At 50.4% G+C, this 26,804-nt stretch overlaps 1 protein-coding gene across 1 annotated transcript in view; it reads left to right on the top strand.

The window, feature by feature from the left end:
- The window catches only part of nfxl1 (nuclear transcription factor, X-box binding-like 1), a 217,386-nt gene extending 191,278 nt beyond the window's left edge, over positions 1-26,108 (top strand). The window contains exons 19-22 of the mRNA XM_085969766.1: positions 17,492-17,596; positions 19,014-19,100; positions 21,050-21,103; positions 24,633-26,108. Of these exons, the coding sequence (XP_085825892.1) occupies positions 17,492-17,596; positions 19,014-19,100; positions 21,050-21,103; positions 24,633-24,806 (420 nt within the window). The 3' untranslated portion in view covers positions 24,807-26,108. The remainder of the gene's footprint in view (positions 1-17,491; positions 17,597-19,013; positions 19,101-21,049; positions 21,104-24,632) is intronic.
- The last annotated feature ends 696 nt before the right edge of the window (positions 26,109-26,804 follow it).

Below are 26,804 nucleotides of genomic sequence, written 5' to 3'. Positions count from 1 at the left end.
CAGTCTCTCGACCCCCTCCCCCCCCAGTCTCTCGCCCCTCCCCCGCCAGTCTCTCGCCCCCTCCCCCCCCCAGTCTCTCGCACCCCTTCCCCACCAGTCTCCTCGCCACCCCCTCCCCCCCCAGTCTCTCGCCCCCTCCCCCCCCAGTCTCTCGCCCCCTCCCCCCCCAGTCTCTCGCCCCCTCCCCCCCAGTCCTCTCGCCCCCTCCCCCCCCAGTCTCTCGCCCCCTCCCCCCCCAGTCTCTCGCCCCCTCCCCCCCCAGTCTCTCGCCCCCTCCCCCCCCAGTCTCTCGCCCCCTCCCCCCCCAGTCTCTCGCCCCCCTCCCCCCCCCAGTCTCTCGCCCCTCCCCCCCCAGTCTCTCGCCCCCTCCCCCCCCAGTCTCTCGCCCCCTCCCCCCCCAGTCTCTCGCCCCCTCCCCCCCAGTCTCTCGCCCCCTCCCCCCCCAGTCTCTCGCCCCCTCCCCCCCCAGTCTCTCGCCCCCTCCCCCCCCAGTCTCTCGCCCCCTCCCCCCCCAGTCTCTCGCCCCCTCCCCCCCCAGTCTCTCGCCCCCTCCCCCCCCAGTCTCTCGCCCCCTCCCCCCCCAGTCTCTCGCCCCCTCCCCCCCCAGTCTCTCGCCCCCTCCCCCCCCAGTCTCTCGCCCCCTCCCCCCCCAGTCTCTCGCCCCCTCCCCCCCCAGTCTCTCGCCCCCTCCCCCCCAGCTCGCCCCTCCCCCCCAGTCTCTCGCCCCCTCCCCCCCCAGTCTCTCGCCCCCTCCCCCCCCAGTCTCTCGCCCCCTCCCCCCCCAGTCTCTCGCCCCCCTCCCCCCCCAGTCTCTCGCCCCCTCCCCCCCCAGTCTCTCGCCCCCTCCCCCCCCAGTCTCTCGCCCCCTCCCCCCCCAGTCTCTCGCCCCCTCCCCCCCCAGTCTCTCGCCCCCTCCCCCCCAGTCTCTCGCCCCCTCCCCCCCCAGTCTCTCGCCCCCTCCCCCCCCAGTCTCTCGCCCCCTCCCCCCCCAGTCTCTCGCCCCCTCCCCCCCCAGTCTCTCGCCCCCTCCCCCCCCAGTCTCTCGCCCCCTCCCCCCCAGTCTCTCGCCCCCTCCCCCCCCAGTCTCTCGCCCCCTCCCCCCCCAGTCTCTCGCCCCCCTCCCCCCCCAGTCTCTCGCCCCCTCCCCCCCCAGTCTCTCGCCCCCTCCCCCCCCAGTCTCTCGCCCCCTCCCCCCCCAGTCTCTCGCCCCCTCCCCCCCCAGTCTCTCGCCCCCTCCCCCCCCAGTCTCTCGCCCCCTCCCCCCCCAGTCTCTCGCCCCCCTCCCCCCCCAGTCTCTCGCCCCCTCCCCCCAGTCCCAGTCTCGTCTCGCCCCCTCCCCCCCCAGTCTCTCGCCCCCTCCCCCCCCAGTCTCTCGCCCCCTCCCCCCCAGTCTCTCGCCCCCTCCCCCCCCAGTCTCTCGCCCCCTCCCCCCCCAGTCTCTCGCCCCCCTCCCCCCCCCAGTCTCTCGCCCCCTCCCCCCCCAGTCTCTCGCCCCCTCCCCCCCCAGTCGCTCGCCCCTCCCCCCAGTCCCCCCCCCAGTCGCTCGCCCCCCTCCCCCCCCAGTCGCTCGCCCCCTCCCCCCCAGTCGCTCGCCCCTCCCCCCCAGTCTCGCCCCCTCCCCCCCAGTCTCTCGCCTCTCCCCCCAGTCTCTCGCCCCTCTCCCCCCAGTCTCTCTCTCCCTCTCCCCCCCCAGTCTCTCTCTCCCTCTCTTCCCCCAGTCTCTCTCTCCCCTCCCCCCCCAGTCTCGCACTCTCTCTCCCCAGTCTCTCTCTCTCTCTCTCTTACCCCCCCAGTCTCTCTCTCCCCCCCCAGTCTCTCTCTCCCTCTCTCCCCCCCAGTCTCTCTCTCCCCCCCCAGTCTCTCTCTCCCTCTCTCCCCCCCCCAGTCTCTCTCTCCCCCCCCAGTCTCTCTCTCCCTCTCTCCCCCCCAGTCTCTCTCTCCCGCCCCAGTCTCTCTCTCCCTCTCCCCTCCCAGTCTCTCTCTCCTCTACCCCCCCAGTCTCTCTCTCCCCCCCCCCCCAGTCTCTCTCTTCCTCTCCCCCCCCCAGTCTCGCACTCTCTCTCCCCCCAGTCTCTCTCTCCCTCTCCTCCCCCCAGTCTCTCTCTCCCCTCTCCCCCCCAGTCTCTCTCTCCCGCCCCAGTCTCTCTCTCTCTCCCCCCCCCAGTCTGTCTCTCCCTCTCTCCCCCCCAGTCTCTCTCTCCCTCTCTCCCCCCCAGTCTCTCTCTCCCTCTCCCCCCCAGTCTCTCTCTCCCCAGTGTCTCTCTCCCTCTCCCCCCCCAGTGTCTCTCTCCCTCTCCCCCCCAGTCTCTCTCTCCCTCTCCCCCCCCAGTCTCTCTCTCCCTCTCCCCCCCCAGTCTCTCTCTCCCTCTCCCCCCCCAGTCTCTCTCTCTCCCCCCCAGTCTCTCTCTCTCCCCCCCAGTCTCTCTCTCCCTCTCCCCCCCCAGTCTCTCTCTCTCTCTCTCTCTCTCCCCCAGTCACTCTCTCCCCCCAGTCTCTCTCCCTCTCCCCCCAGTCTCTCTCCCTCTCCCCCCCCGTCTCTCTCTCTCTCTCTCTCTCTCTCCTCTCCCCCCCCAGTCTCTCTCTCCCTCTCCCTCTCCCCCCAGTCTCTCTCTCCCTCTCCCCCCCCAGTCTCTCTCTCTCTCTCTCTCTCTCTCTCTCTCTCTCTCTCCCCCCAGTCTCTCTCTCCCCCTGTCTCTCACTCTCTCTCCCCAGTCTCTCTCCCTCTGCCCCCCAGTCTCTCTCCTCTCCCCCCCCAGTCTCTCTCTCTCTCTCTCTCTCCCCCCCCAGTCTCTCTCTCCCTCTTCCCCCGCCCCCCCCCCAGTCTCTCTCTCTCTCTCCCCCCAGTCTCTCACTCTATCCTCCCAGTCAATTCAATTGAATTCAATTCAAATCGCTTTATTGGCATGACAAGGTACATCTTATGTTGCCAAAGCATCAAAATACATTTATGGTTGAACACATAAACGCAGATCTATTCATACAGTGTATAAACAGATATATCCCTGAGTGTATAAATATACATTCGCATAATTTATATATTCTCTTTTCTTAGGTTTACTGGTTGTCCCTCTGTTTATGGCAAGCTGTAACATAGTGTGCCGCTAGTGTTACACAGTTTCTCTCTTCCCCTAGTAGGTATGGGAGTTTTTGGTCGTCATTCAAATTTCTGAATTCAGGGCATATTTGTGAGAATTTTTGGTAGAAATTCTCCCTGATGCCCTGATATTTTCCGCAGGCTGTGAGGAAGTGCATCTCTGTCTCCACCACTCCCTGACTGCAGTGAGAGCATATCCTGTCCTCTCTTGGCAGCCTGTGTCTGCCTTTTTCGATCGCCAGGCTATGTTCACTAAGTCTGTACCTTGTCAAGGTTTTTCTCAGTTTGTTATCCTTTACCATGGTCAGGTACTCAGCCATGTTGTATTGTCTGTTTAGGGCCAAGTAGCAATTGAGTTTGCTTTGGGTTTTTCTTGTTTCTGCCCAATATGACAGGTATTTTTCCTTTTGCTTAGTGACAATTGTGTTGGGTCGAATTCTCTGTGCTACGATGTCACTGTCCTGGGGCTGCTTATTGTTAGTAGTGTTAGTAGTTACTTCACTGAGTCCCAGGACTAGTTGACTGAGGGTGTTCTTCTTATGGTCCTCTCTTGGCATTTCAAGGCTTCGTAATGATAGCAGTGGGGTTGCTCATTTTTAGGTGTTTCCAAAAGTCTCTCTCTCTCTCTCTCTTCCCCCCAGTCTCTCTCTCCCTCTTCCCCCCCCCCCCAGTCTCTCTCTCCCCTCTCCCCCCCCCAGTCTCTCTCTCCCTCTCCCCCCCAGTCTCTCCCTCTCCCCCCCCAGTCTCTCTCTCCCTCTCCGCCCCCAGTCTCTCTCTCCCTCTCCCCCCAGTCTCTCTCTCCCTCTCCCCCCCCAGTCTCTCTCTCCCTCTCCCCCCCCAGTCTCTCTCTCCCTCTCCCCCCCCCAGTCTCTCCCTCTCCCCCCCCAGTCTCTCTCTCCCTCTCCCCCCCCAGTCTCTCTCTCCCTCTCCCCCCAGTCTCTCTCTCCTCTCCCCCCCAGTCTCTCTCTCTCTCCCCCCCAGTCTCTCTCTCTCTCCCCCCCAGTCTCTCTCTCTCTCCCCCCCAGTCTCTCTCTCTCTCCCCCCCAGTCTCTCTCTCTCTCCCCCCCAGTCTCTCTCTCTCTCCCCCCAGTCTCTCTCTCTCTCTCTCCCCCCAGTCTCTCTCTCTCTCTCCCCCCAGTCTCTCTCTCTCTCTCTCCCCCAGTCTCTCTCTCCCTCTCCCCCCCCAGTCTCTCTCTCCCTCTCCCCCCCAGTCTCTCTCTCCCTCTCCCCCCCAGTCTCTCTCTCCCTCTCCCCCCCAGTCTCTCTCTCCCTCTCCCCCCCAGTCTCTCTCTCCCTCTCCCCCCCAGTCTCTCTCTCCCTCTCCCCCCCAGTCTCTCTCTCCCTCTCCCCCCCAGTCTCTCTCTCCCTCTCCCCCCCAGTCTCTCTCTCCCTCTCCCCCCAGTCTCTCTCTCCCTCTCCCCCCCAGTCTCTCTCTCCCTCTCCCCCCCAGTCTCTCTCTCCCTCTCCCCCCCAGTCTCTCTCTCCCTCTCCCCCCCAGTCTCTCTCTCCCTCTCCCCCCCAGTCTCTCTCTCCCTCTCCCCCCCAGTCTCTCTCTCCCTCTCCCCCCCAGTCTCTCTCTCCCTCTCCCCCCCAGTCTCTCTCTCCCTCTCCCCCCCAGTCTCTCTCTCCCTCTCCCCCCCAGTCTCTCTCTCCCTCTCCCCCCCCAGTCTCTCTCTCCCTCTCCCCCCCAGTCTCTCTCTCCCTCTCCCCCCCAGTCTCTCTCTCCCTCTCCCCCCCAGTCTCTCTCTCCCTCTCCCCCCCAGTCTCTCTCTCCCTCTCCCCCCCAGTCTCTCTCTCCCTCTCCCCCCCAGTCTCTCTCTCCCTCTCCCCCCCAGTCTCTCTCTCCCTCTCCCCCCCCAGTCTCTCTCTCCTCTCCCCCCCAGTCTCTCTCTCCCTCCCCCCCAGTCTCTCTCTCCCTCCCCCCCAGTCTCTCTCTCCCTCCCCCCCAGTCTCTCTCTCCCTCCCCCCCAGTCTCTCTCTCCCTCTCCCCCCCCAGTCTCTCTCTCCCTCTCCCCCCCCAGTCTCGCTCTCCCTCTCCCCCCCAGTCTCGCTCTCCCTCCCCCCCAGTCTCTCTCTCCCTCTCCCCCCCAGTCTCTCTCTCCCTCTCCCCCCCCAGTCTCTCTCTCCCTCTCCCCCCCCAGTCTCTCTCTCTCTCTCCCCCCAGTCTCTCTCTCTCTCTCTCCCCCCCAGTCTCGCTCTCCCTCCCCCCCAGTCTCGCTCTCCCTCCCCCCCAGTCTCGCTCTCCCTCCCCCCCAGTCTCGCTCTCCCTCCCCCCCCAGTCTCGCTCTCCCTCTCCCCCCCAGTCTCGCTCTCCCTCCCCCCCAGTCTCGCTCTCCCTCCCCCCCAGTCTCGCTCTCCCTCCCCCCAGTCTCGCTCTCCCTCCCCCCCAGTCTCGCTCTCCCTCCCCCCCAGTCTCGCTCTCCCTCCCCCCCAGTCTCGCTCTCCCTTCCCCCCAGTCTCGCTCTCCCTCCCCCCCAGTCTCGCTCTCCCTCCCCCCAGTCTCGCTCTCCCTCCCCCCCAGTCTCGCTCTCCCTCCCCCCCAGTCTCGCTCTCCCCTCCCCCCCAGTCTCGCTCTCCCTCCCCCCCAGTCTCGCTCTCCCTCCCCCCCAGTCTCGCTCTCCCTCCCCCCCAGTCTCGCTCTCCCTCCCCCCCAGTCTCGCTCTCCCTCCCCCCCAGTCTCGCTCTCCCTCCCCCCCAGTCTCGCTCTCCCTCCCCCCCAGTCTCGCTCTCCCTCCCCCCAGTCTCGCTCTCCCTCCCCCCCAGTCTCGCTCTCCCTCCCCCCCAGTCTCGCTCTCCCTCCCCCCCCAGTCTCGCTCTCCCTCCCCCCCAGTCTCGCTCTCCCTCCCCCCCAGTCTCGCTCTCCCTCCCCCCCAGTCTCGCTCTCCCTCCCCCCCAGTCTCGCTCTCCCTCCCCCCAGTCTCGCTCTCCCTCCCCCCAGTCTCGCTCTCCCTCCCCCCCAGTCTCGCTCTCCCTCCCCCCCAGTCTCGCTCTCCCTCCCCCCCAGTCTCGCTCTCCCTCCCCCCCAGTCTCGCTCTCCCTCCCCCCAGTCTCGCTCTCCCTCCCCCCCAGTCTCGCTCTCCCTCCCCCCCAGTCTCGCTCTCCCTCCCCCCCCAGTCTCGCTCTCCCTCCCCCCCAGTCTCGCTCTCCCTCCCCCCCAGTCTCGCTCTCCCTCCCCCCCAGTCTCGCTCTCCCTCCCCCCCAGTCTCGCTCTCCCTCCCCCCAGTCTCGCTCTCCCTCCCCCCCAGTCTCGCTCTCCCTCCCCCCCAGTCTCGCTCTCCCTCCCCCCCAGTCTCGCTCTCCCTCCCCCCCAGTCTCGCTCTCCCTCCCCCCCAGTCTCGCTCTCCCTCCCCCCCAGTCTCGCTCTCCCTCCCCCCCAGTCTCGCTCTCCCTCCCCCCAGTCTCGCTCTCCCTCCCCCCCAGTCTCGCTCTCCCTCCCCCCCAGTCTCGCTCTCCCTCCCCCCCAGTCTCGCTCTCCCTCCCCCCCAGTCTCGCTCTCCCTCCCCCCCCAGTCTCGCTCTCCCTCCCCCCCAGTCTCGCTCTCCCTCCCCCCCAGTCTCGCTCTCCCTCCCCCCCCAGGTCTCGCTCTCCCTCCCCCCCAGTCTCGCTCTCCCTCCCCCCCAGTCTCGCTCTCCCTCCCCCCCAGTCTCGCTCTCCCTCCCCCCCAGTCTCGCTCTCCCTCCCCCCCAGTCTCGCTCTCCCTCCCCCCCAGTCTCGCTCTCCCTCCCCCCCAGTCTCGCTCTCCCTCCCCCCCAGTCTCGCTCTCCCTCCCCCCCAGTCTCGCTCTCCCTCCCCCCCAGTCTCGCTCTCCCTCCCCCCCAGTCTCGCTCTCCCTCCCCCCCAGTCTCGCTCTCCCTCCCCCCCAGTCTCGCTCTCCCTCCCCCCCAGTCTCGCTCTCCCTCCCCCCCAGTCTCGCTCTCCCTCCCCCCCAGTCTCGCTCTCCCTCCCCCCCAGTCTCGCTCTCCCTCCCCCCCCAGTCTCGCTCTCCCTCCCCCCCAGTCTCGCTCTCCCTCCCCCCCAGTCTCGCTCTCCCTCCCCCCCAGTCTCGCTCTCCCTCCCCCCCAGTCTCGCTCTCCCTCCCCCCCAGTCTCGCTCTCCCTCCCCCCCAGTCTCGCTCTCCCTCCCCCCCAGTCTCGCTCTCCCTCCCCCCCCAGTCTCGCTCTCCCTCCCCCCCAGTCTCGCTCTCCCTCCCCCCCCAGTCTCGCTCTCCCTCCCCCCCAGTCTCGCTCTCCCTCCCCCCCAGTCTCGCTCTCCCTCCCCCCCAGTCTCGCTCTCCCTCCCCCCCAGTCTCGCTCTCCCTCCCCCCCAGTCTCGCTCTCCCTCCCCCCCAGTCTCGCTCTCCCTCCCCCCCAGTCTCGCTCTCCCTCCCCCCCAGTCTCGCTCTCCCTCCCCCCCAGTCTCGCTCTCCCTCCCCCCCAGTCTCGCTCTCCCTCCCCCCCAGTCTCGCTCTCCCTCCCCCCCAGTCTCGCTCTCCCTCCCCCCCAGTCTCGCTCTCCCTCCCCCCCAGTCTCGCTCTCCCTCCCCCCCAGTCTCGCTCTCCCTCCCCCCCAGTCTCGCTCTCCCTCCCCCCCAGTCTCGCTCTCCCTCCCCCACAGTCTCGCTCTCCCTCCCCCCAGTCTCTCTCTCCCTCCCCCCAGTCTCTCTCTCCCTCCCCCCAGTCTCTCTCTCCCTCCCCCCAGTCTCTCTCTCCTCCCCTCCAGTCTCTCTCTCCCTCCCCTCCAGTCTCTCTCTCCCTCCCCCCCAGTCTCTCTCTCCCTCCCCCCCAGTCTCTCTCTCCCTCCCCCCCAGTCTCTCTCTCCCTCCCCCCCAGTCTCTCTCTCCCTCCCCCCCAGTCTCTCTCTCCCTCCCCCCCAGTCTCTCTCTCCCTCCCCCCCAGTCTCTCTCTCCCTCCCCCCCAGTCTCTCTCTCCCTCCCCCCCAGTCTCTCTCTCCCTCCCCCCCAGTCTCTCTCTCCCTCCCCCCCCTCTCTCTCCCCTCCCCCCCAGTCTCTCTCTCCCTCTCCCTCTCCCCCCAGTCTCGCTCTCCCTCCCCCCCAGTCTCGCTCTCCCTCCGCCCCAGTCTCGCTCTCCCTCCGCCCCAGTCTCTCTCTCTCCTCTCCCCCCCAGTCTCTCTCTCCCTCTCCCCCCCAGTCTCTCTCTCTCTCCCCCCCAGTCTCTCTCTCTCTCCCCCCAGTCTCTCTCTCTCTCTCCCCAGTCTCTCTCTCTCTCTCCCCCCAGTCTCTCTCTCTCTCTCCCCCAGTCTCTCTCTCTCTCTCCCCCAGTCTCTCTCTCTCTCTCCCCCCAGTCTCTCTCTCTCTCTCTCTCCCCCCAGTCTCGCTCTCCCTCCCCCCCAGTCTCGCTCTCCCTCCCCCCCAGTCTCGCTCTCCCTCCCCCCCAGTCTCTCTCTCCCTCCCCCCAGTCTCTCTCTCCCTCCCCCCAGTCTCTCTCTCCCTCCCCTCCAGTCTCTCTCTCCCTCCCCCCCAGTCTCTCTCTCCCTCCCCCCAGTCTCTCTCTCCCTCCCCCCCAGTCTCTCTCTCCCTCCCCCCCAGTCTCTCTCTCCCTCCCCCCCAGTCTCTCTCTCCCTCCCCCCAGTTCTCTCTCCTCCCCCCAGTGCTCTCTCTCCCTCCCCCCAGTCTCTCTCCCTCCCCCCCAGTCTCTCCTCTCCCTCCCCCCCAGTCTCTCTCTCCCTCTCCCTCTCCCCCCCAGTCTCGCTCTCCCTCCCCCCCAGTCTCGCTCTCCCTCCGCCCCAGTCTCGCTCTCCCCTCCGCCCCCAGTCTCTCTCTCCTCTCCCCCCCAGTCTCTCTCTCCTCTCCCCCCCCCAGTCTCTCTCTCTCTCCCCCCCAGTCTCTCTCTCTCTCCCCCCCAGTCTCTCTCTCTCTCTCCCCCAGTCTCACTCTCTCTCTCCCCCAGTCTCTCTCTCTCTCTCCCCCAGTCTCTCTCTCTCTCTCTCCCCCAGTCTCTCTCTCTCTCTCCCCCAGTCTCTCTCTCTCTCTCCCCCAGTCTCTCTCTCTCCTCTCCCCCCAGTCTCGCTCTCCCTCCCCCCCAGTCTCGCTCTCCCTCCCCCCCAGTCTCGCTCTCCCTCCCCCCAGTCTCGCTCTCCCTCCCCCCCCAGTCTCGCTCTCCCTCCCCCCCAGTCTCGCTCTCCCTCCCCCCCAGTCTCGCTCTCCCTCCCCCCCAGTCTCGCTCTCCCTCCCCCCCAGTCTCGCTCTCCCTCCCCCCCAGTCTCGCTCTCCCTCCCCCCCAGTCTCGCTCTCCCTCCCCCCCAGTCTCGCTCTCCCTCCCCCCCAGTCTCGCTCTCCCTCCCCCCCAGTCTCGCTCTCCCTCCCCCCCAGTCTCGCTCTCCCTCCCCCCCAGTCTCGCTCTCCCTCCCCCCCAGTCTCGCTCTCCCTCCCCCCCCAGTCTCGCTCTCCCTCCCCCCCAGTCTCGCTCTCCCTCCCCCCCAGTCTCGCTCTCCCTCCCCCCCAGTCTCGCTCTCCCTCCCCCCCAGTCTCGCTCTCCCTCCCCCCCAGTCTCGCTCTCCCTCCCCCCCAGTCTCGCTCTCCCTCCCCCCAGTCTCGCTCTCCCTCCCCCCCAGTCTCGCTCTCCCTCCCCCCCAGTCTCGCTCTCCCTCCCCCCCAGTCTCGCTCTCCCTCCCCCCCAGTCTCGCTCTCCCTCCCCCCAGTCTCGCTCTCCTCCCCCCCGTCTCGCTCTCCCTCCCCCCCAGTCTCGCTCCCCCTCCCCCCCAGTCTCGCTCCCCCTCCCCCCCAGTCTCGCTCCCCCTCCCCCCCAGTCTCGCTCCCCCTCCCCCCCAGTCTCGCTCTCCCTCCCCCCCAGTCTCGCTCTCCCTCCCCCCCAGTCTCGCTCTCCCCTCCCCCCCAGTCTCGCTCTCCCTCCCCCCCAGTCTCGCTCTCCCTCCCCCACATTCTCGCTCTCTCGCTCTCTCTCTCCTTCCCACACAGACAGACAGACAGACAGACAAACTCTTTTACATATATAAAAATTATTTCTACTTTTGTCATAGCAACATGCCCTCAAAAAACCCTCGGCACCGTCGGGCACTCCAGCTAGTAAACTATAAATTACATGAAATAACTTTGAAACAATTTAAATTTTTGAAAAAAAATAATTTTATTTTCTAACGGGGCTAAAAATAAACTTACCCTGCTTTAAAGTATTTAAAAATAATAAACCTGTGGAAAAAATGTTTTAATTTTAATTAATTCACCACTTACCTTGTAAAAAGCAGGCCTTATGCCTGCTTTTTACATTTCTAAATTCTGGAGACTTACTCTCCCGGGAAAACCTGTTTAAAAAACCGAAGTTCGATGCGCACGCGCAGCCTCTCCTGCGCACGCGTTCGACCTCTGAACCCCTTCGTTCAGAGGAACGGAAGTGCCCGTTTCCCACGCATGTGCAGTGCATGCAGGAAATCGGCACTTCCATTGGGCCTATGGGTGAGTACCCCGTGCGTACTCGCCCGTGGACACCCGAATTTCTGGGCCATTATATTAGCATGGATTGAGGATTGGTTAACGGACAGAAAACAGAGTAGGAATAAACGGGTCATTTTCGGTTTGGCAGGCTGTAATTAGTGGGGTACCACAAGGATCAGTGCTTGGGCTCCATCAATGATTTGGATGAGGGGACCAAATGTAATATATCCAAGTTTGCTGATGATACAAAGCTGGGTAGGAATGTAAGTTGTGAGGAGGATGCAAGGAGGCTTCAAGGGGATATAGACAAGCTAAGTGAGTGGGCAAGAACATGGCAAATGGAATATAAGGTGGAGAAATGTGAAATTATCCATTTTGGTAGGGAAAAATAGAAAAGCAGAGTATTTTTTAAATGGTGAGAGATTGGGAAATGTTGGTGTTCAGAGGGACCTGGGTGTCCTTGTACATGAATCGCTGAAAGTTAACATGCAGGTAGAGCAAGCAATTAGGAAAGCAAATGGTATGTTGGCCTTTATTACAAGAGGATTTGAGTATAAGAGTAACGACGTCTTACTGCAATTATATAGGGCCCTGGTGAGACCACACCTGGAATATTGTGTATGGCTTTGGTCTCCTTACCTATGGAAGGATATACTTACCATAGAGGGAGTGCAACAAAGGTTCACCAGACTAATTGCTGGGATGGGGAGATTGTCCTATGAGGAGAGATTGAGTAGACTAGGCCTATATTCTCTGGAGTTTAGAAGAATGAGAGGTGATCTCATTGAAACATACACAATTCTTACAGGACTTGACAGGGTAGATGCAGGGAGGATGTTTCCCTGGCTGGGGAGTCTGGAACCAGGGGTCACAGTCTCAGAATAAGGGGTCGGCCATTTAGGACTGAGATGAGGAGAAATTTCTTCACTCAGAGGGTGGTGAATCTTTGGAATTCTCTACCCCAGAGGGCTGTGGAGGCTCAGTCGTTGAGTATATTCAAGACAGAGATCGATAGATTTTTGAATATTAAGGAATTCAAGGGACATGGGGATAGTGCAGGAAAGTGAAGATGAGGTAGAAGATCAGCCATGATCTTATTGAATGGCCGATCAGGCTCGAAGGGCCAAATGGCCTACTCCTGATCCTATTTCTTATATGTTCATATGCTTAAGGAGCGTTTTAAAGAAGGAGAGAGTGGTAGAGAAGTGGTGAGATTTAGGGAGGGAGTTCCAGAGCATAGGCAGCTGAAGGCATGGCTGCCAATAGTGGAGTGATTCAAATCAGGGATGCGCAAGAGGCCAGAATTGGAGGAGCGCAGTGATCTCAGAGGGTTATAGGGCTGGAGGAGGGGAATATCAACAGAGCTGTGGTTCTGCGATGAGTGGTTTACCTCCTGATCTCTCAAATCCACTCCACCATCTACAAGGCTCAAGTCAGGAATGTACTGAAATCCTCACCACTTACCTGAATGGATGCAACTGCAACAACACTGAAGAACTGTGACTGTATCCAGGACAGAGCAGTTTGCTTGATCGGTACCATTGCCACTGGACTCGTTATCCACCCCTTCCACCACCACACTGTGACTGAAATATGTATGATGTACAGGATGCACTGCAGCAACTTACTAAGGTTATTTCAACAGTAGCGCTCTCCCCTGGGGCCTTCACCACTGAGAAAGACAAGAGCAGCAATGACTTGGGAACACCACCATTTCCAAGTGATGCACCATCCAGATCTAGACATGCATTTGCTGTTTGTTCATAGGTCAATATCCTGGAATTCTCTCCCTAACAGCATTGTGTGAGGCACCATCAGCTCAAGGACTGCAGTGGTTCACCAATAACAACGTGTATTTATATAGCGCCTTTAACATAGTAATACGTCCCAAGGCGCTGCACAAGAGTATTTTAGGACTAAAAATTTGACACCGATCCACATAAGGATAAGTTAGGGCAGGTGACCAAAAGCTTGGTCAAAGAGGTAGGTTTTAAGGAGCGTCTTAAAGGAGAAGAGTTCAAGGAGAAAGCTCACCACCACTTTCTCCGGGCAACTAGGCATGTTGCCTAGTCATTGCCTACATCATGTAAACAAATATAAAAAAAGGATTTACAATGTTTGAAGCCTTTATTTCACAGTAATGAATCTTTACAAAATCTTTTCCTAAGCATAAGCAGGTATTTGCTCCAAAATCATGTTGAATAGCTCAATAGTACTCGTAACAAAAATAAAAAGACTCCCGCTACTAAATGGTGCATTACGTGATGGCCCTGTGTATGTTAATCTCAAATAATGGCTCGCTCACACTTGTGTTAGAACAGCAGTCATCATACAGTTTTCCAGTATTTATACTTCATATTGTGGTCAACCCACCAGGATGCTCTCATTTTGGTTTTGAATGTTGAACAGTTCAGGTCTGGGAATGAAGGTGAGCAAAAAACAATTCTCACCTAACCAAACATTTAATTATAATTATATACAATGACAGTCTTGTTTATAAAAACAAGAAATTATTACCACTACAATGGACAGTAAGTGACTCATGATTTATATATTGAAACTATGTATATATGCACATATACACTTGTCACATTCTTAACCTACAATTCACTTAGGAGTACAGTAGAGCTTTACCCCTTTAAAACTGAAGCCCTCTTTTGACAAGAATCTATTAACAATGGAAATAAATCCTGTAATTTATTTTTAGCTTCTTTCATTACTCTATTCTCAATCCTTCATTGTCTTGTTCCCATCTCAGTATCCTCTTCATTTTGTTACTTACCACTTTCTGGGCACTTTTGTGATCTAGTTATATTGGTTGTGCAGTACAGGACTGGCACTATTTGTGTAGTGGTGTGAATGAGGAGTGACTAGTTGCACCAGCTGGACGTACATTTTGTGGGGAACTGGGGAAATGATGGTGCTCCATGGATGAAAGCACAAATGAAAAGCTCTGCTCTTTACAGTCAATAAAGCAAATTGAATGGCAGTATAGGGGGCTATATTAAAAAAATCAGACTGCAGGCAGTGCAAAGAAAGCCATGCAAGTCCACAATGCAGAGATTGATCCAAGGCTCGTATCATTATACTGCAAGTTAGGGGTTGCATGAGGAAAACCATGGCATGATATAGGTCCTAAAAGTACAGTATAAACAATGACCACCTCCTAATCCCCCTCAGTTCAGCAGTCACACAGAAACTGAGATGCGGGATAAGAAATAGGCCGAAATGGGTGTCAGCGCCTTGAAAATGGCGGGGTATGATGCCTTGTTCCCGGCGACGGTGTGGCCGACGCTGTATTCCCAAGGACCCCTAGTAGGTCCTATTAATATGCCAATCGGGCTCTTATGACATACGTAGGACCCCGATTGCCATTTTAGAACTCACTGGCCGCACAGAGTTTCAGCTGGCACTTTAGCCGAAGAGGAGCCCAGAAGTTAAATTTTTGTTTATTTCTGTGGGGTCAGGAAAAGCAGGAGTGGTTTCAACCACTGCTGCACTGAGTCCCGCCCTCCCGTTTGTTTAAGCACATAGGTTGCATCCATATATGATTTGTTCATTACACATAATCTTTGTTTATTTTGAAATAACTAATTTTATACATGTTAATAAGAAGTCCACTAATTCTTAATTGCATGTTATTAACTACAGTACTTAATAGCAAGATTTTAAGTTGGGTAAAAATGTAAATGAGATCAGTGTAATTTGTGATGGGCTATTTGTAGAGCTGCCTTTTTTTTAAATTCATTCTTGAGATGTTGGCATTGCTGGTCCTGAGGAAGTGATGGTGGGCATTCTTGAACCGCTGAATAGTGGTTTAATATAACTGAGTGGCTTGCTGGGCCACTTCGGAGGCAGTTAAGAGTGAACCACGTTGGTGTGAGACTGGAGTCATGTAAAGGCCAGACTGGGTAAGGAATGTAGGTTTCCTTCCCTAAAGGACATTAGTGAACCAGTTGGGTAACATTCTTTTATGGTGCTAACAGTGGTATATGTTAAGTTGCACCTCTGCTCAATCACCATTAGCCAGGATTTCCTGCCTCAAAGCCCGAGGTTTGAAAACCTTACTGACGCCACATTGTCTGCAAGTAACACTTTAGAGACCACCAAAAAGCATCCAATAATCCAATAATGTCTTCGTGGATAAATACACTGATTGGTATGGTGTTAAAGTCATACAAACCAGAATGTTCCAGATATGATCACTGGCCTGCATTAAGCCGGGCAGCAATTAGATTGACCTGGGGAAAATCATCCGGGGTTCTTGCTTCTAACTGATGTCTGGTGCCTGCCACTGGACTATGTGTGTGAAACTTGAGTGAGGACAGGATCTGGCTCGGCCACGATGCCCTCAATGGTTGAATAGTTTGCCAACACTTGTAAACCAACTTCACGTGTGAAAAAATACCATTTGAATAAATTACTGGAGGGTGACTAGTGCCTGTGGAACTGTACTGCAGCAAGTCAACACTGGGAGAAAAGAACATCATTGATAAATTGTCAAATTTTTTTTCTTTCTAGTTTCTCTTCCTTGCGCCCCCCCCCCCCCCTCCCCCTCCTGTTCTTCACTCTAGAACCCATTGAAAGCTTGCTGGGTTACAGCTCCACATATTTTGGTTGCCCTTCAGTGCCTCCCCTAAGTGGCTTTTGCCCATGAATACGCCTGAACTCTGTTTCACCAGGCTTTTCATTCATGAGAGGCATTGCAGCTGAGCCCATTTAATTCCTCACCCAGCATTCACATAGTGCATTTCCAGCAAGGGGTAATGGATACTGTTAAGAGCAGGAACATGAGTTAACCTTCCCCCTCCCCCTCCCCCTCTGTAATGTAGAGCTGCTGAGGTCCATTATAACACCCTATGACAATGCCTGCTGAAATCTTCTAATTCAACACATGGGACCTGCCTGGTTTATATGGCTCAGGACCTGCTCTGTCCATATGGCTCAGGACCTCCCTGGTCTATATGGCTCAGGATCTCCCTGGTCTATATGGCTCAGGACCTCCCTGGTCTATATGGCTCAGGACCTCCCTGGTCTATATGGCTCAGGACCTCCCTGGTCTATATGGCTCAGGACCTCCCTGGTCTATATGGCTCAGGACCTCCCTGGTCTATATGGCTCAGGACCTCCCTGGTCTATTTGGCTCAGGACCTCCCTGGTCTATATGGCTCAGGACCTCCCTGTCTATATGGCTCAGGACCTGCCTGGTCTATATGGCTCAGGACCTGCCTGGTCTATATGGCTCAGGACCTGCCTGGTCTATATGGCTCAGGACCTGCCCTGGTCTATATGGCTCAGGACCTGCCCTGTCTATATGGCTCAGGACCTCCCTGGTCTATATGGCTCAGGACCTCCCTGGTCTATATGGCTCAGGACCTGCCCTGTCTATATGGCTCAGGACCTCCCTGGTCTATATGGCTCAGGACCTGCCCTGTCTATATGGCTCAGGACCTCCCTGGTCTATATGGCTCAGGACCTGCCCTGCCTATATGGCTCAGGACCTGCCCTGTCTATATGGCTCAGGACCTGCCCTGTCTATATGGCTCCGGACCTCCCTGGTCTATATGGCTCAGGACCTGCCCTGTCTATATGGCTCAGGACCTGCCCTGTCTATATGGCTCAGGACCTGCCCTGGTCTATATGGCTCAGGACCTGCCCTGGTCTATATGGCTCAGGATCTCCCTGGTCTATATGGCTCAGGACCTGCCCTGTCTATATGGCTCAGGACCTGCCCTGTCTATATGGCTCAGGACCTGCCCTGTCTATATGGCTCCGGACCTGCCCTGTCTATATGGCTCCGGACCTCCCTGGTCTATATGGCTCAGGACCTGCCCTGGTCTATATGGCTCAGGACCTGCCCTGTCTATATGGCTCAGGACCTGCCCTGGTCTATATGGCTCAGGATCTCCCTGGTCTATATGGCTCAGGACCTGCCCTGTCTATATGGCTCAGGACCTGCCCTGTCTATATGGCTCCGGACCTGCCCTGTCTATATGGCTCAGGACCTACCTGGTCTATATGGCTCAGGACCTCCCTGGTCTATATGGCTCAGGACCTGCCCTGTCTATATGGCTCAGGACCTGCCCTGTCTATATGGCTCAGGACCTGCCCTGGTCTATATGGCTCAGGACCTGCCCTGGTCTATATGGCTCAGGATCTCCCTGGTCTATATGGCTCAGGACCTGCCCTGTCTATATGGCTCAGGACCTGCCCTGTCTATATGGCTCAGGACCTGCCCTGTCTATATGGCTCCGGACCTGCCCTGTCTATATGGCTCCGGACCTCCCTGGTCTATATGGCTCAGGACCTGCCCTGGTCTATATGGCTCAGGACCTGCCCTGTCTATATGGCTCAGGACCTGCCCTGGTCTATATGGCTCAGGATCTCCCTGGTCTATATGGCTCAGGACCTGCCCTGTCTATATGGCTCAGGACCTGCCCTGTCTATATGGCTCAGGACCTGCCCTGTCTATATGGCTCAGGACCTACCTGGTCTATATGGCTCAGGACCTCCCTGGTCTATATGGCTCAGGACCTGCCCTGTCTATATGGCTCAGGACCTCCCTGGTCTATATGGCTCAGGACCTGCCTGGTCTATATGGCTCAGGACCTGCCCGGTCTATATGGCTCAGGACCTCCCTGGTCTATATGGCTCAGGACCTGCCCTGTCTATATGGCTCAGGACCTCCCTGGTCTATATGGCTCAGCTACTCATTGAATGAACTCAAATAACTATTGGAAGAGCATCATTTGTATTTTTTTTTAAGTGTTAAAAGTATACTGTCAAAAAGGAAGGAAGGAAGGCAAAATGTTAGTACCCATATGGCAAGAAAGGAAATGGGATGTTGGAAGTTATATATTTTCTGAACAAGGCTGCACTCAGTTGAGAGCACCAGCAAATTTATTTGCAGGTAAACTTACTACTGAACCATTTTAAGCAGGATTAAGTCTCCTTTTCACTTCTTCCAATTTGTACAATGTGTTTTCTTTTCATCCGCTTCATTTTAACAAGTTGTCATGTGGACATCGATGCAAAGCAACCTGCCACCCTGGTAACTGTCCACAGAACTGCAGCCAGAAAGTGAAGATGAAGTGCCTCTGTAAGCGGATTAAAAAGGTATCTCTTAATTATAACACATTGAGATTTTTATAGCAATAGTGTGTAATTTGCCTAGACATAAGTCCTTTAAGTTGCAGCCCAACCATTTTCATTATTTCACAAAATAACCATGAAAATGTTCCTTGTATTACTTGAATTACTGAGATACAGTGATATACGGTTTGCTGTGTGTTTTATTTTAGAACCATCAGTCATCTAAGTGGATAGGATCATTATCCATCTATATGGATAATTGACAGTTCTACAGTAAACTGATACAAAAACAACTTTACCTCGGTATGTCTGAGTAATTGGAGACTAGTTGCTTGAAATTTCTGCCAGTACAGTACTTTGAACCAAAGGAAAATTGTAAAGTCATGCAGTTCTTAAAAAAAAAACTCATCTGTCAAATGTAGAGAAGAAACTTGGACAAGAAAGGTCAGAAAGACCCCAGTATCTATTTAGAGATTGGTAGTGTGCATCAAAGGCCAGGGTCAATTCAACCGCAGTGGTTTGAATCCTGAGAGATCTTGTTCAGACTTGTATTTAATACAAAGAAACATGGGCTCCCAAAATAGCTCTAAATCCCTCACAGTAAAATACAGTTTTAATTTTAGGAATTTAAAAAGCAGAATGTAATATAATTATGCACAGTGCAAAATTATTACTTTCTAAGCCATGAAATCCAGTGAACTGATGCGCACTAAATTTAAAGTTACTCATTTTTAAATAAAATTTTAAAATAAACAATTATATTCCAGCTTCCCTTGGTAAAGAAATAGTAAAACAAGCCAAATTATTTTATCTTCAAATGATTGTCTATGTGCGTACCAAATGTACAAGGAAAAACTATTCAAATTCAATTAACGGAAACTTATGTGTCTCCATGCACCAGTTCATGTGTGTACATTTCAAAAATCATCTGGTACTCTACAGGACTAGGTGATTTTTATTTTCATGTCTTGTCAATTTTTAATAGGGTAGTACAGGCAGGTAATTTGGGGGAGTGTTGGTATACAAAGCAGCAGATGGAACATGAACTATCTCTTCTGTCAAGGAGATGCATTGCAGTGTGTTACACAAGCCAGCAGTCATTGAAAGGATGCAGAGGAAAATACAGTACTTTGGTTCAATAGGATCAGCTGTTTTCTACTTATTTGAAACTCCAGAATCATGATCACACATTTCTAGGCGTAATCTTCAATGGAACATCTTTGTGGCATGAAAAATCTCTCTTTATTCAACTGTTATTTAACGAACGCTAGAACTGGTTGTTATAGAGTGTGCCTATTAAATGGGTGTTATTTTAAACAAAAGTTTATCTAATCTCAAAATATCAACTATGCCCTTCCTGCATATATAGAATTTGTGGTTTTAAATTAACACAAAATTCTTTGAAGAATTAATACTAAAGACATTTTGTGTGTTCTGTAAGGAAATACTATGTTCAGTGGTGACTGAGGAGCAGTTCCTGGTGGAATGTGATGAAGTCTGTCAGGAAATGAAGCAAAAAGCATCTGAGGTAATGTCTCTTGCCTTGTTACATTATACTCTCTCAGCTTTGCTTAAGAGTGGGTAAAAGGAACATGTTCCAAAATAGACTTTGCGAACAAATGAAATCTCCTGTACAACTGTTGCAATGAGTACATTGCATTCAACAAATTAAGCTTCCATAGCTTGTGTGTGTGTGTATATAAGACTTATCAACTTGCTTGTAATTTGTTTACTCGGCTGTATGCTCTACCAGAAACGATAGCAGAAGCAGAATCCATATAGCTTTTAGAAAGAAGCGAATAAATATTTGAAAAAGAAAAACATTAAAAGGGTATGGGGAAAGGGCAGAGGAATGGGACGAATGTATTTAGAATAATTTCAGAAAGCTGGCACAGGTCCTTCTGTGTTTTAAAATTCTATGATTCTAAATACTTGTTATCTGCTACAGTCTCAAGTTGATTAAAAAAAAAATAATTGTTTAAAAAGTTGAGCAACAGTCTTGGTGATCAAATCTTATCTAAATTTTGGGAAACTTAATAGTTTATATTTAATCTTAAAATGACTAAGTAATGGTGCATTGTAAAAGTCACATCTTCTTGATCTACATTTTCAGTGTTGTCTTGATCTTGTTTTGTATTTCACTTTTACCACTGAATATAGTAAGTCATACTTTTTTTTAATAAATGTCTTGTCACACTTGCAGTGCCTGAATTTGTGACACGTACCCCAGATTTTATAGTGCCTTTCTGGGAGGATGTGTTTAGAGATACCAATGAACACTCAGTAGAAAAAAACTTCATAAATACATTCATTAGATCAATCATTACACTTGATTTTTTTTAATTAACTTTTGCATACTAGAAAAAGCCTAAATGCTGCAAGTACAAATAACCATAACTGTAAAATCAGAAATCCAAATTCATTAAATTTGTTATTGTAATAAATTCTATTTTTATATTTATAACTTTGTTGCTGAAATTTTAATGTTCTGGTGATGGTGAATCCCCAACTGAATTGCCAGCAGTACATAGACACATTAGTTTGTTTCTGATTTAAAACTTCCCTGAAATTGACAACTAGGTGATTGGAAAAACAGTGAGAACATAGCTTTTGATAGGAAATGGAAAATCATAAGCTAATTACTCTCAAATTGAACAACTGTAATATTAGTCTAAACTTGGGTGTGGAATTTGTAATCTTTTTGCTATTACTAAGCTACTGATTCAGAATCAAGACAGCATTTTAACTTGGAGAGGCCCAAGAACTGTATTGGGTTACATATGGAACCTTACAAAAAGTCAACTTCCATTGTAAAGCATATGTTGATTAAAGTTGGCCAGGTGGCTTGGATTTTTCATTGATCTCCTCCAATTTTATTTTACTCCTTTTAATATGAGAGCCTCAGAAATAAGTATTATGAATAGTAGCAACAACTTGGATTTCCTCTTTCAGCTTGTTCAAATTAGACGAGTAATTGCATGCCTTATGAAGGCCACATCTGGAAAAAAAAGCCATTTTGGCAATGAAAATGTAAAAATGGTGTAAATTTTAATATTGACTAGTGGTTCATTAAAATGAAAATACAGTAATTTTGCAGAGAGTAATTTTGAACTAGTACTGACTGCAGTCTATTTCACAAAGGATATACCCAATAAGTAGGATCACTTCTGGTCCAGAATACAGATGAGCTTGTAGGAGTGGCCACTGCAGGTTTCAAGGACAAAATTACAAGCGATAGTTAAATAATAGAAATAATTACTCATTTTGCTTTTTAGAAAATATATTCAATTACTGTAGTAATAGTGTAGAAACTAATTTAACAACAAATTTATGTGATGGGTTTTAAAATCAGATTTAAATGCAGATATGGACTACCTTCTTAAAAATACTACATCCTTTAATAATACAAAAGTTATATGAATATCTGAGTTTAATTTATCTCTGGCCAGAGAGTTATTTTTTTAACTGTTTCTTCAGATGAAAGAAGCTGAAGAGAAAGCAGCCCTTGAAAAAGAAAGACTAAAACAACAGGTAAGTAGCCTAGAAAGTGGCTGAGAATACCTAAACTCTAAAATAATAAGACATGGATCAATGTTCCTAAAGTTTCTTAGCTTTGAGAAAGAATCCTTCAAACTAACGAAGAGGATGTGTTTTTAAAAAACACATTTCTTGGACTGTTCTAATGGTTCACTGCAGTGAGAAGTTAATTTTCGTTTCCTTTTTTTACGGGCTTGTCTTGTAGTACTGTTCTTTTTGATGGTTGGGTAGTGAATTGACTTTCTTGCTTGTTTCATCTGATGCTACTTGACAGAGTTGTATTGAGTTTGAGGGAGGCAAGAGTCCTGCTATCAGTCAGATGGGTGCGGGGTGATTTTTGTGCTGTTCAAAGAATGTTCAGTACTTACCTATTTTTACCGAGTTGCACATTCTCATTATTAGAACTGGGTTCCTTTTTATCTAATTATCATGCTACACTGTGCATATACTTTACTTTGTCAAAATGGTTCTACTCTTTTATATCGTATTATTATGAGGTAGTTACTGTATGCATTATATTTGCTTTTAGTCCTGTTGGGCAAATCTAGTTGGTGGTCATTTCCTCCTGCTAGTATGACAGGATTGTGCTTATGGCCATCCCTGGGCTTTTTTTGGTATTTGTATATTTTTATACTTTAATAGTTCATATATTAAGATGCCAATATTCAAAAAGGACAACAAGTCAGAACTGGGAAATTATAAGCCCATTAGCTTGAACTCGGTTATAGGCATGTTACAAAAAGGGATCATTTAGAGATACTTTGATTGCCTGGACACAGGAGTTATCAGAGGCACTCAACATGGCTTCTGAAAAGAAGGTTTGTCTTACCAACATAGTTGAATTTTTTGAGGAAGTTACTAGGTTGCTGGATGAAGTTGACGTCGTATAATTGGATTTTCAAAAGTGTAACACAGTAGGCTACTTAATGAGATAGAGCCCTGTGGAATTGACGGGCAGATCTTGGTTTGGATAAAGAATTGGTTACGTTCTGGTAGGGAGAAGGTTGTTATTAATGATGGTGGTTCCATGTGGAGCCCAGTTACTAGTGAAGTACCACAGGGATTGTTGTTAAGACTGTTGCTTTTCACAATCTTTAGTAATGATCTGGATGAAGGTGTTTGGGGAACTAGCTCAGAATTTGCGGATGATATTAAGATTTTGTGAGTGCTAGGACCTTAGATGAGATAAAATGACTACAATCAGATCTAGATGCAATGAGGGAATGGGCCTATATCTGGCAGATGTCACTTAACATAGATGAATATAGTGCTATGCACATGGATAGACCTGATTGCATGTGTGTATGATCCAGGGTTACCAACTAAATACTGTTACGTAGGAAAAAGACCTAGGTGTCATAGTTCATGAATCTCAAAGTTCACGGCCAGTGCCGTGAGGCTATAGCAAAAGCAAATAGAATATTGGGAAGTATTGCTAGGATAATCTAATATAAAACAAAAAGCACTATACTGTCCTTTTAAAAGATGTTGGTTAGGCCTCATCTAAAATACTGTGTCCAGTTTGGCCAGCTCACATGGTAGGTGATATAGAGGCCCTAGAAAAAGTTCAGAGAAGCCACTAGGTTGATGCATATCTTGAAGGCTCTTAGTTACCACGATAGGCTGAGAGATGGCCTTTTTACTCTAGAAAAGCATAGACTTCGGGGAGATTTAACACTAGACTCTGCCCATGTGGATACACTATTTGAGTTAAATAGGTTAAGGAAAATCAGGGGGCATGCATATCTAACTATAGGACTAGGTTAGATGTGTCAGGTGGTTTTTCTTTTAACAGTGGGTCATCGAACTTTGGAACATGTTGCCAGCTCTTGCATTGAATGAAGATTCACTGCTGGTGTACAAAGCGGAGCTGGAGGTGTATCATACAAAAGGTAGGTGGAGTATTGGGCAATGTGCGTTATGGTCACAGTGATCTTCATCGCCTTCAAGGGTTGGAGAGAAATTTCCCAGATTTTATTCCCCTGAATTAACCTAGGGGTTTTTCTCTCTTTTTGCCTCTCTAAGGATATTACAATGCTGCTGATGGGTGTGGGATATTGGGGATCACAATGCTGAGTTGCACCATGATCATATGGGACAGGTTCAATGGACCAGCTGATTTTTTTTTTCTTGTCCATCATTTTCGTATGTTCATAAGATTTATCATGTAAAAGGACTTCCTTTGTTGAACAAGGAAAATTCTGTTCTCTTTGCATCAGGATTACACTGACCATTGCTTTCCTGTGGGAGAGCTATCTCACTCAGCCATGTAAGAAAGGTCTGTAACACTGTTTAGCAAAAATAGCACTAATTTGTGTAAAGCAATTAATGTGAAGGCTACCATAAATTAAGAAAAACAACCAAAAAAGGGAGTGTAATTCCCACAACTGGCTCTTGCAGGGTGTGAAAATTCAGATGTTCTTCACATTCTGCTGATGAACAATTTTTAGTTGTTTGGCAAAAGTATCATGCTACCACATTCCTGTCTTTAGTTCACATTTCCAGTGAAGAGACTGTACTAAGTATGATGTCCGAGCATCAGCTGTACTTCCATCTGTGACCCTGTATTTGAGTTCCTGAACAGTTGTCTTGTAAACCAGTCACAGTAATGTCACAGTGACATTTACAGTTTCTCTGAAAGATCAGCGATTAAAATAAGAAATTGAAAACTCTTCCTTTTTCTGCTCCCATTACTTAAAAAATACCTTTACCCCATAACAATTTGCAGAGCTACTTCACTTTTTTTTACTCTTACATGTTCCCCTTACACCCAAAGATGTTCATGAACTAAACTTGATTTGCCTGACATTTTATCCAGGTGGAATTAGTAGGATAAAGTCACCGTTGGATGATTTTTATGTCACTAGAATCTTGTTTTGTGATCTCCGTTACGTGTTCTGTTATGTTTCTTCTGTGGCAAAGTAAAAGAACCAGATTAGTTTTTACATTTTGAAAACTAGTGATTCAAAAGAGAGGGAGCATTGGGCTTTGTGTTTTTTCCCCCCACGTTATTCCCTTTTTACCACTCCTTTCCTAAAGGCAATAACTCTTGCGTGATCACAGTTCCACAAAACCTGACAGTACCTTGCCCAAGTGGCCATTCTTCATGTGAGAGCTTAGATAGAGTGTCAGCGAACTGTTTCACTCTTGAAGGCATAACAGCTAAGCCCGACCCTGTTCTCGCCCATTGTCTGCAAGCTCACATGCACACTTTCCAGTAAGGGTCATTGGACAACTATCAGGAGCTGAAACCCAGGGCTGACTTTTCTTTTCCCCTGTCTTTGAAGTCTAAGGGTACTGATACCATTTATATTCCAAATGCTGCCCTTGCTGAGCTCAGCTTACTTGGCAAAACCTGAGATGAACCTGGGATTTTCTGGTTTATGTAGGTCCAAGGTATGGTGCCTTTACCCCATAACAATTGGCAGAGCTTACTTCACTTTGTTTTTTTTACTCTTACATGTTCCCCTTACACCCAAAGATGTTCATGAACTAAACTTGATTTGTCTGGCATTTTATCCAGGTAGAGTTAGAAGCCTTTGAAAAAAGACAGAAAGGTCGCCGTAAGAAAAACAAGAGACGGGACACAGTGGAGACCAAAGAAACAGCTTGGCAGAAATACAAGAAATACCTAATAATCCCTGTCTCTGGAATTATTCTGGCAATGGTTACCTTTTACCTACTGCAACTCAATTGAAGAGATTGGAAGCCATGATATGGTCAAAATTAATTAGGAAAAAAAAATCTATTAGAGTACCTTTTTCTTTAATTTTAATTACACTAGGATGAATTCCACAACTGAAGTGTTTTTTTGTTGAGTTGCCTTCAGCCTACAAAGGTTTACAAATGTCATCAATAATAATGCTGGAAATGATTTATGCATGTGACAAACCACCATTAACTTTCATGTGTATATAATATAATATTGTAAGAAAACTCAGGCAACACATTTTGTGTGTATTTAGGCATGCAAGGTGATATCTCATTGAGACATTAAACAAAAGATAATATTAATCCTATTTCATATGTATAAACACGAATTTTGTCTTGGGGAAAATACAGCTTATGTAAATTGCAATACAATTGTTAATGTTATTTTATTTCCTTCTGTGAGAACTTGGGCTAAGTATAACCAGTTTAAAATATGCAAATTGCTTTTTAGCCTCTGTAGAGCCTTTAATTTTTCACCCTCGGTCTATTCAGTTGACTGTCTAGTGAAAGTAGTAAGTCAGCACAAGCAGAGTTAAGTCTGCCATGTGAACCAGTAGGGGTAGCATAGTTGACCCTAGCTAACTGGAATGTTCTAAATTGCTAATTGTCTTACCATCAAATAATCCTTTGCTGTTTGAGATCAAAAGAATAATGCTTGTCAGCTGGGGTTCTTTTGTGCACTTTGCATAGCACTGTAAATGTTCAAAACACATCAACAAATTGAAAAGTAGCGAGCATTGAGATACCACGAACGACGTAAGCACATAGTGGGAAATTTTAAACCGACACTCATTTTACATTTAAGTGACTGAATTGCCTGGCTTCCCTATTCTATTTATCATGGAGAGTTGACTGATATTACCCTTTCTTTTCACCATCCAAACATATATTTTATCTTTTGATAAAAAGAAACATGTAGTTGTATTTAATTTGCAATCAGCTATTTAAATATACCAGTAATTTAAAAATTATTCAAAACTGTCTGAAAGCCAAGTTAGATGTTCTGTAAGTTCATTTCCATGGAAAATTATTGATCAACTCAAAACAATATATTCACAAGTCATTGAAGGTATTTAATGCAGGATAATACAGATAGTTTGCATTGTGAGCCATGTTATATGTTGCCCTGAACTGGAATTTATCTATGCATTGTGCTGAATGTTGCATTATTTTTCTTGATCTACGATTTAATCAATTACTGTGTTGATTTATGGTGGTAATTCTTTATGCTGTACTGAGTAACTTTTCTCTAAAATAAAACTGAACACATCCATTTACTAGAAAAGAAGTGTAAAGATTCTTTCTTACTCACTTAACTTCCATGTATAGTTAAATAAGCTGTCAGCCAAAAACAACTGTGTGTGTGTGTGTGTTCTCTGTTAATAGCAATACTTCATTCTGTTAGCATGCTAAAAGTTTTTAAATCCATTTTACATTGCTTTTTTTACATACATTTGTATCTTTAAGTGTTCCAGTTGGTTTCCTGCTATTTGGATGAAAACTGACTGAAATATATATGGGGGTTGAATGAGAATGATTTTGTGAATGTCAAGATTTGTAAACTTGTAAGCCTCATTTGAGTTTTGAATTTCTAGAATTAGAACACATTTTTGTTTTCACTTTCCAAATTGGTTAATGGAGGTACTTCAGTCGATGCCAACACCAAAATTCAAATTATGTCCATCCGCCAGCAACTAAAAGAAATGTTTGTTATTTACTGATCTTAACATATTTTTCTGTTGCAATCTAAAGAGTAGGGTCCATATGAGTGTTGAATTCACTGGAAGGAAATGCTTCAGATTAGAATGCATCATTTTGAAATAGTCTTCTGTTCTATTGACTGCATAATCAAGACCATTTTAAATCACTCTACTAGCCCCAGCCAATATGCAAGTGCCGGTGCTGAACCAGAGTTGGAAATGTATGATTCTCCTATCTACTGGAGCCATAAACACCAACTTCGGAAAAGAATGATTCCTGATGA

Source organism: Somniosus microcephalus, chromosome 2, assembly GCF_052327205.1.
Source record: "Somniosus microcephalus isolate GS21.2 chromosome 2, FLI_Smic_1.0, whole genome shotgun sequence".
Lineage (NCBI taxonomy): Eukaryota > Metazoa > Chordata > Chondrichthyes > Squaliformes > Somniosidae > Somniosus > Somniosus microcephalus.
The sequence above is the reverse complement of the archived record's forward strand: the minus strand, read 5'-3'. Positions and strand labels throughout refer to the sequence as shown.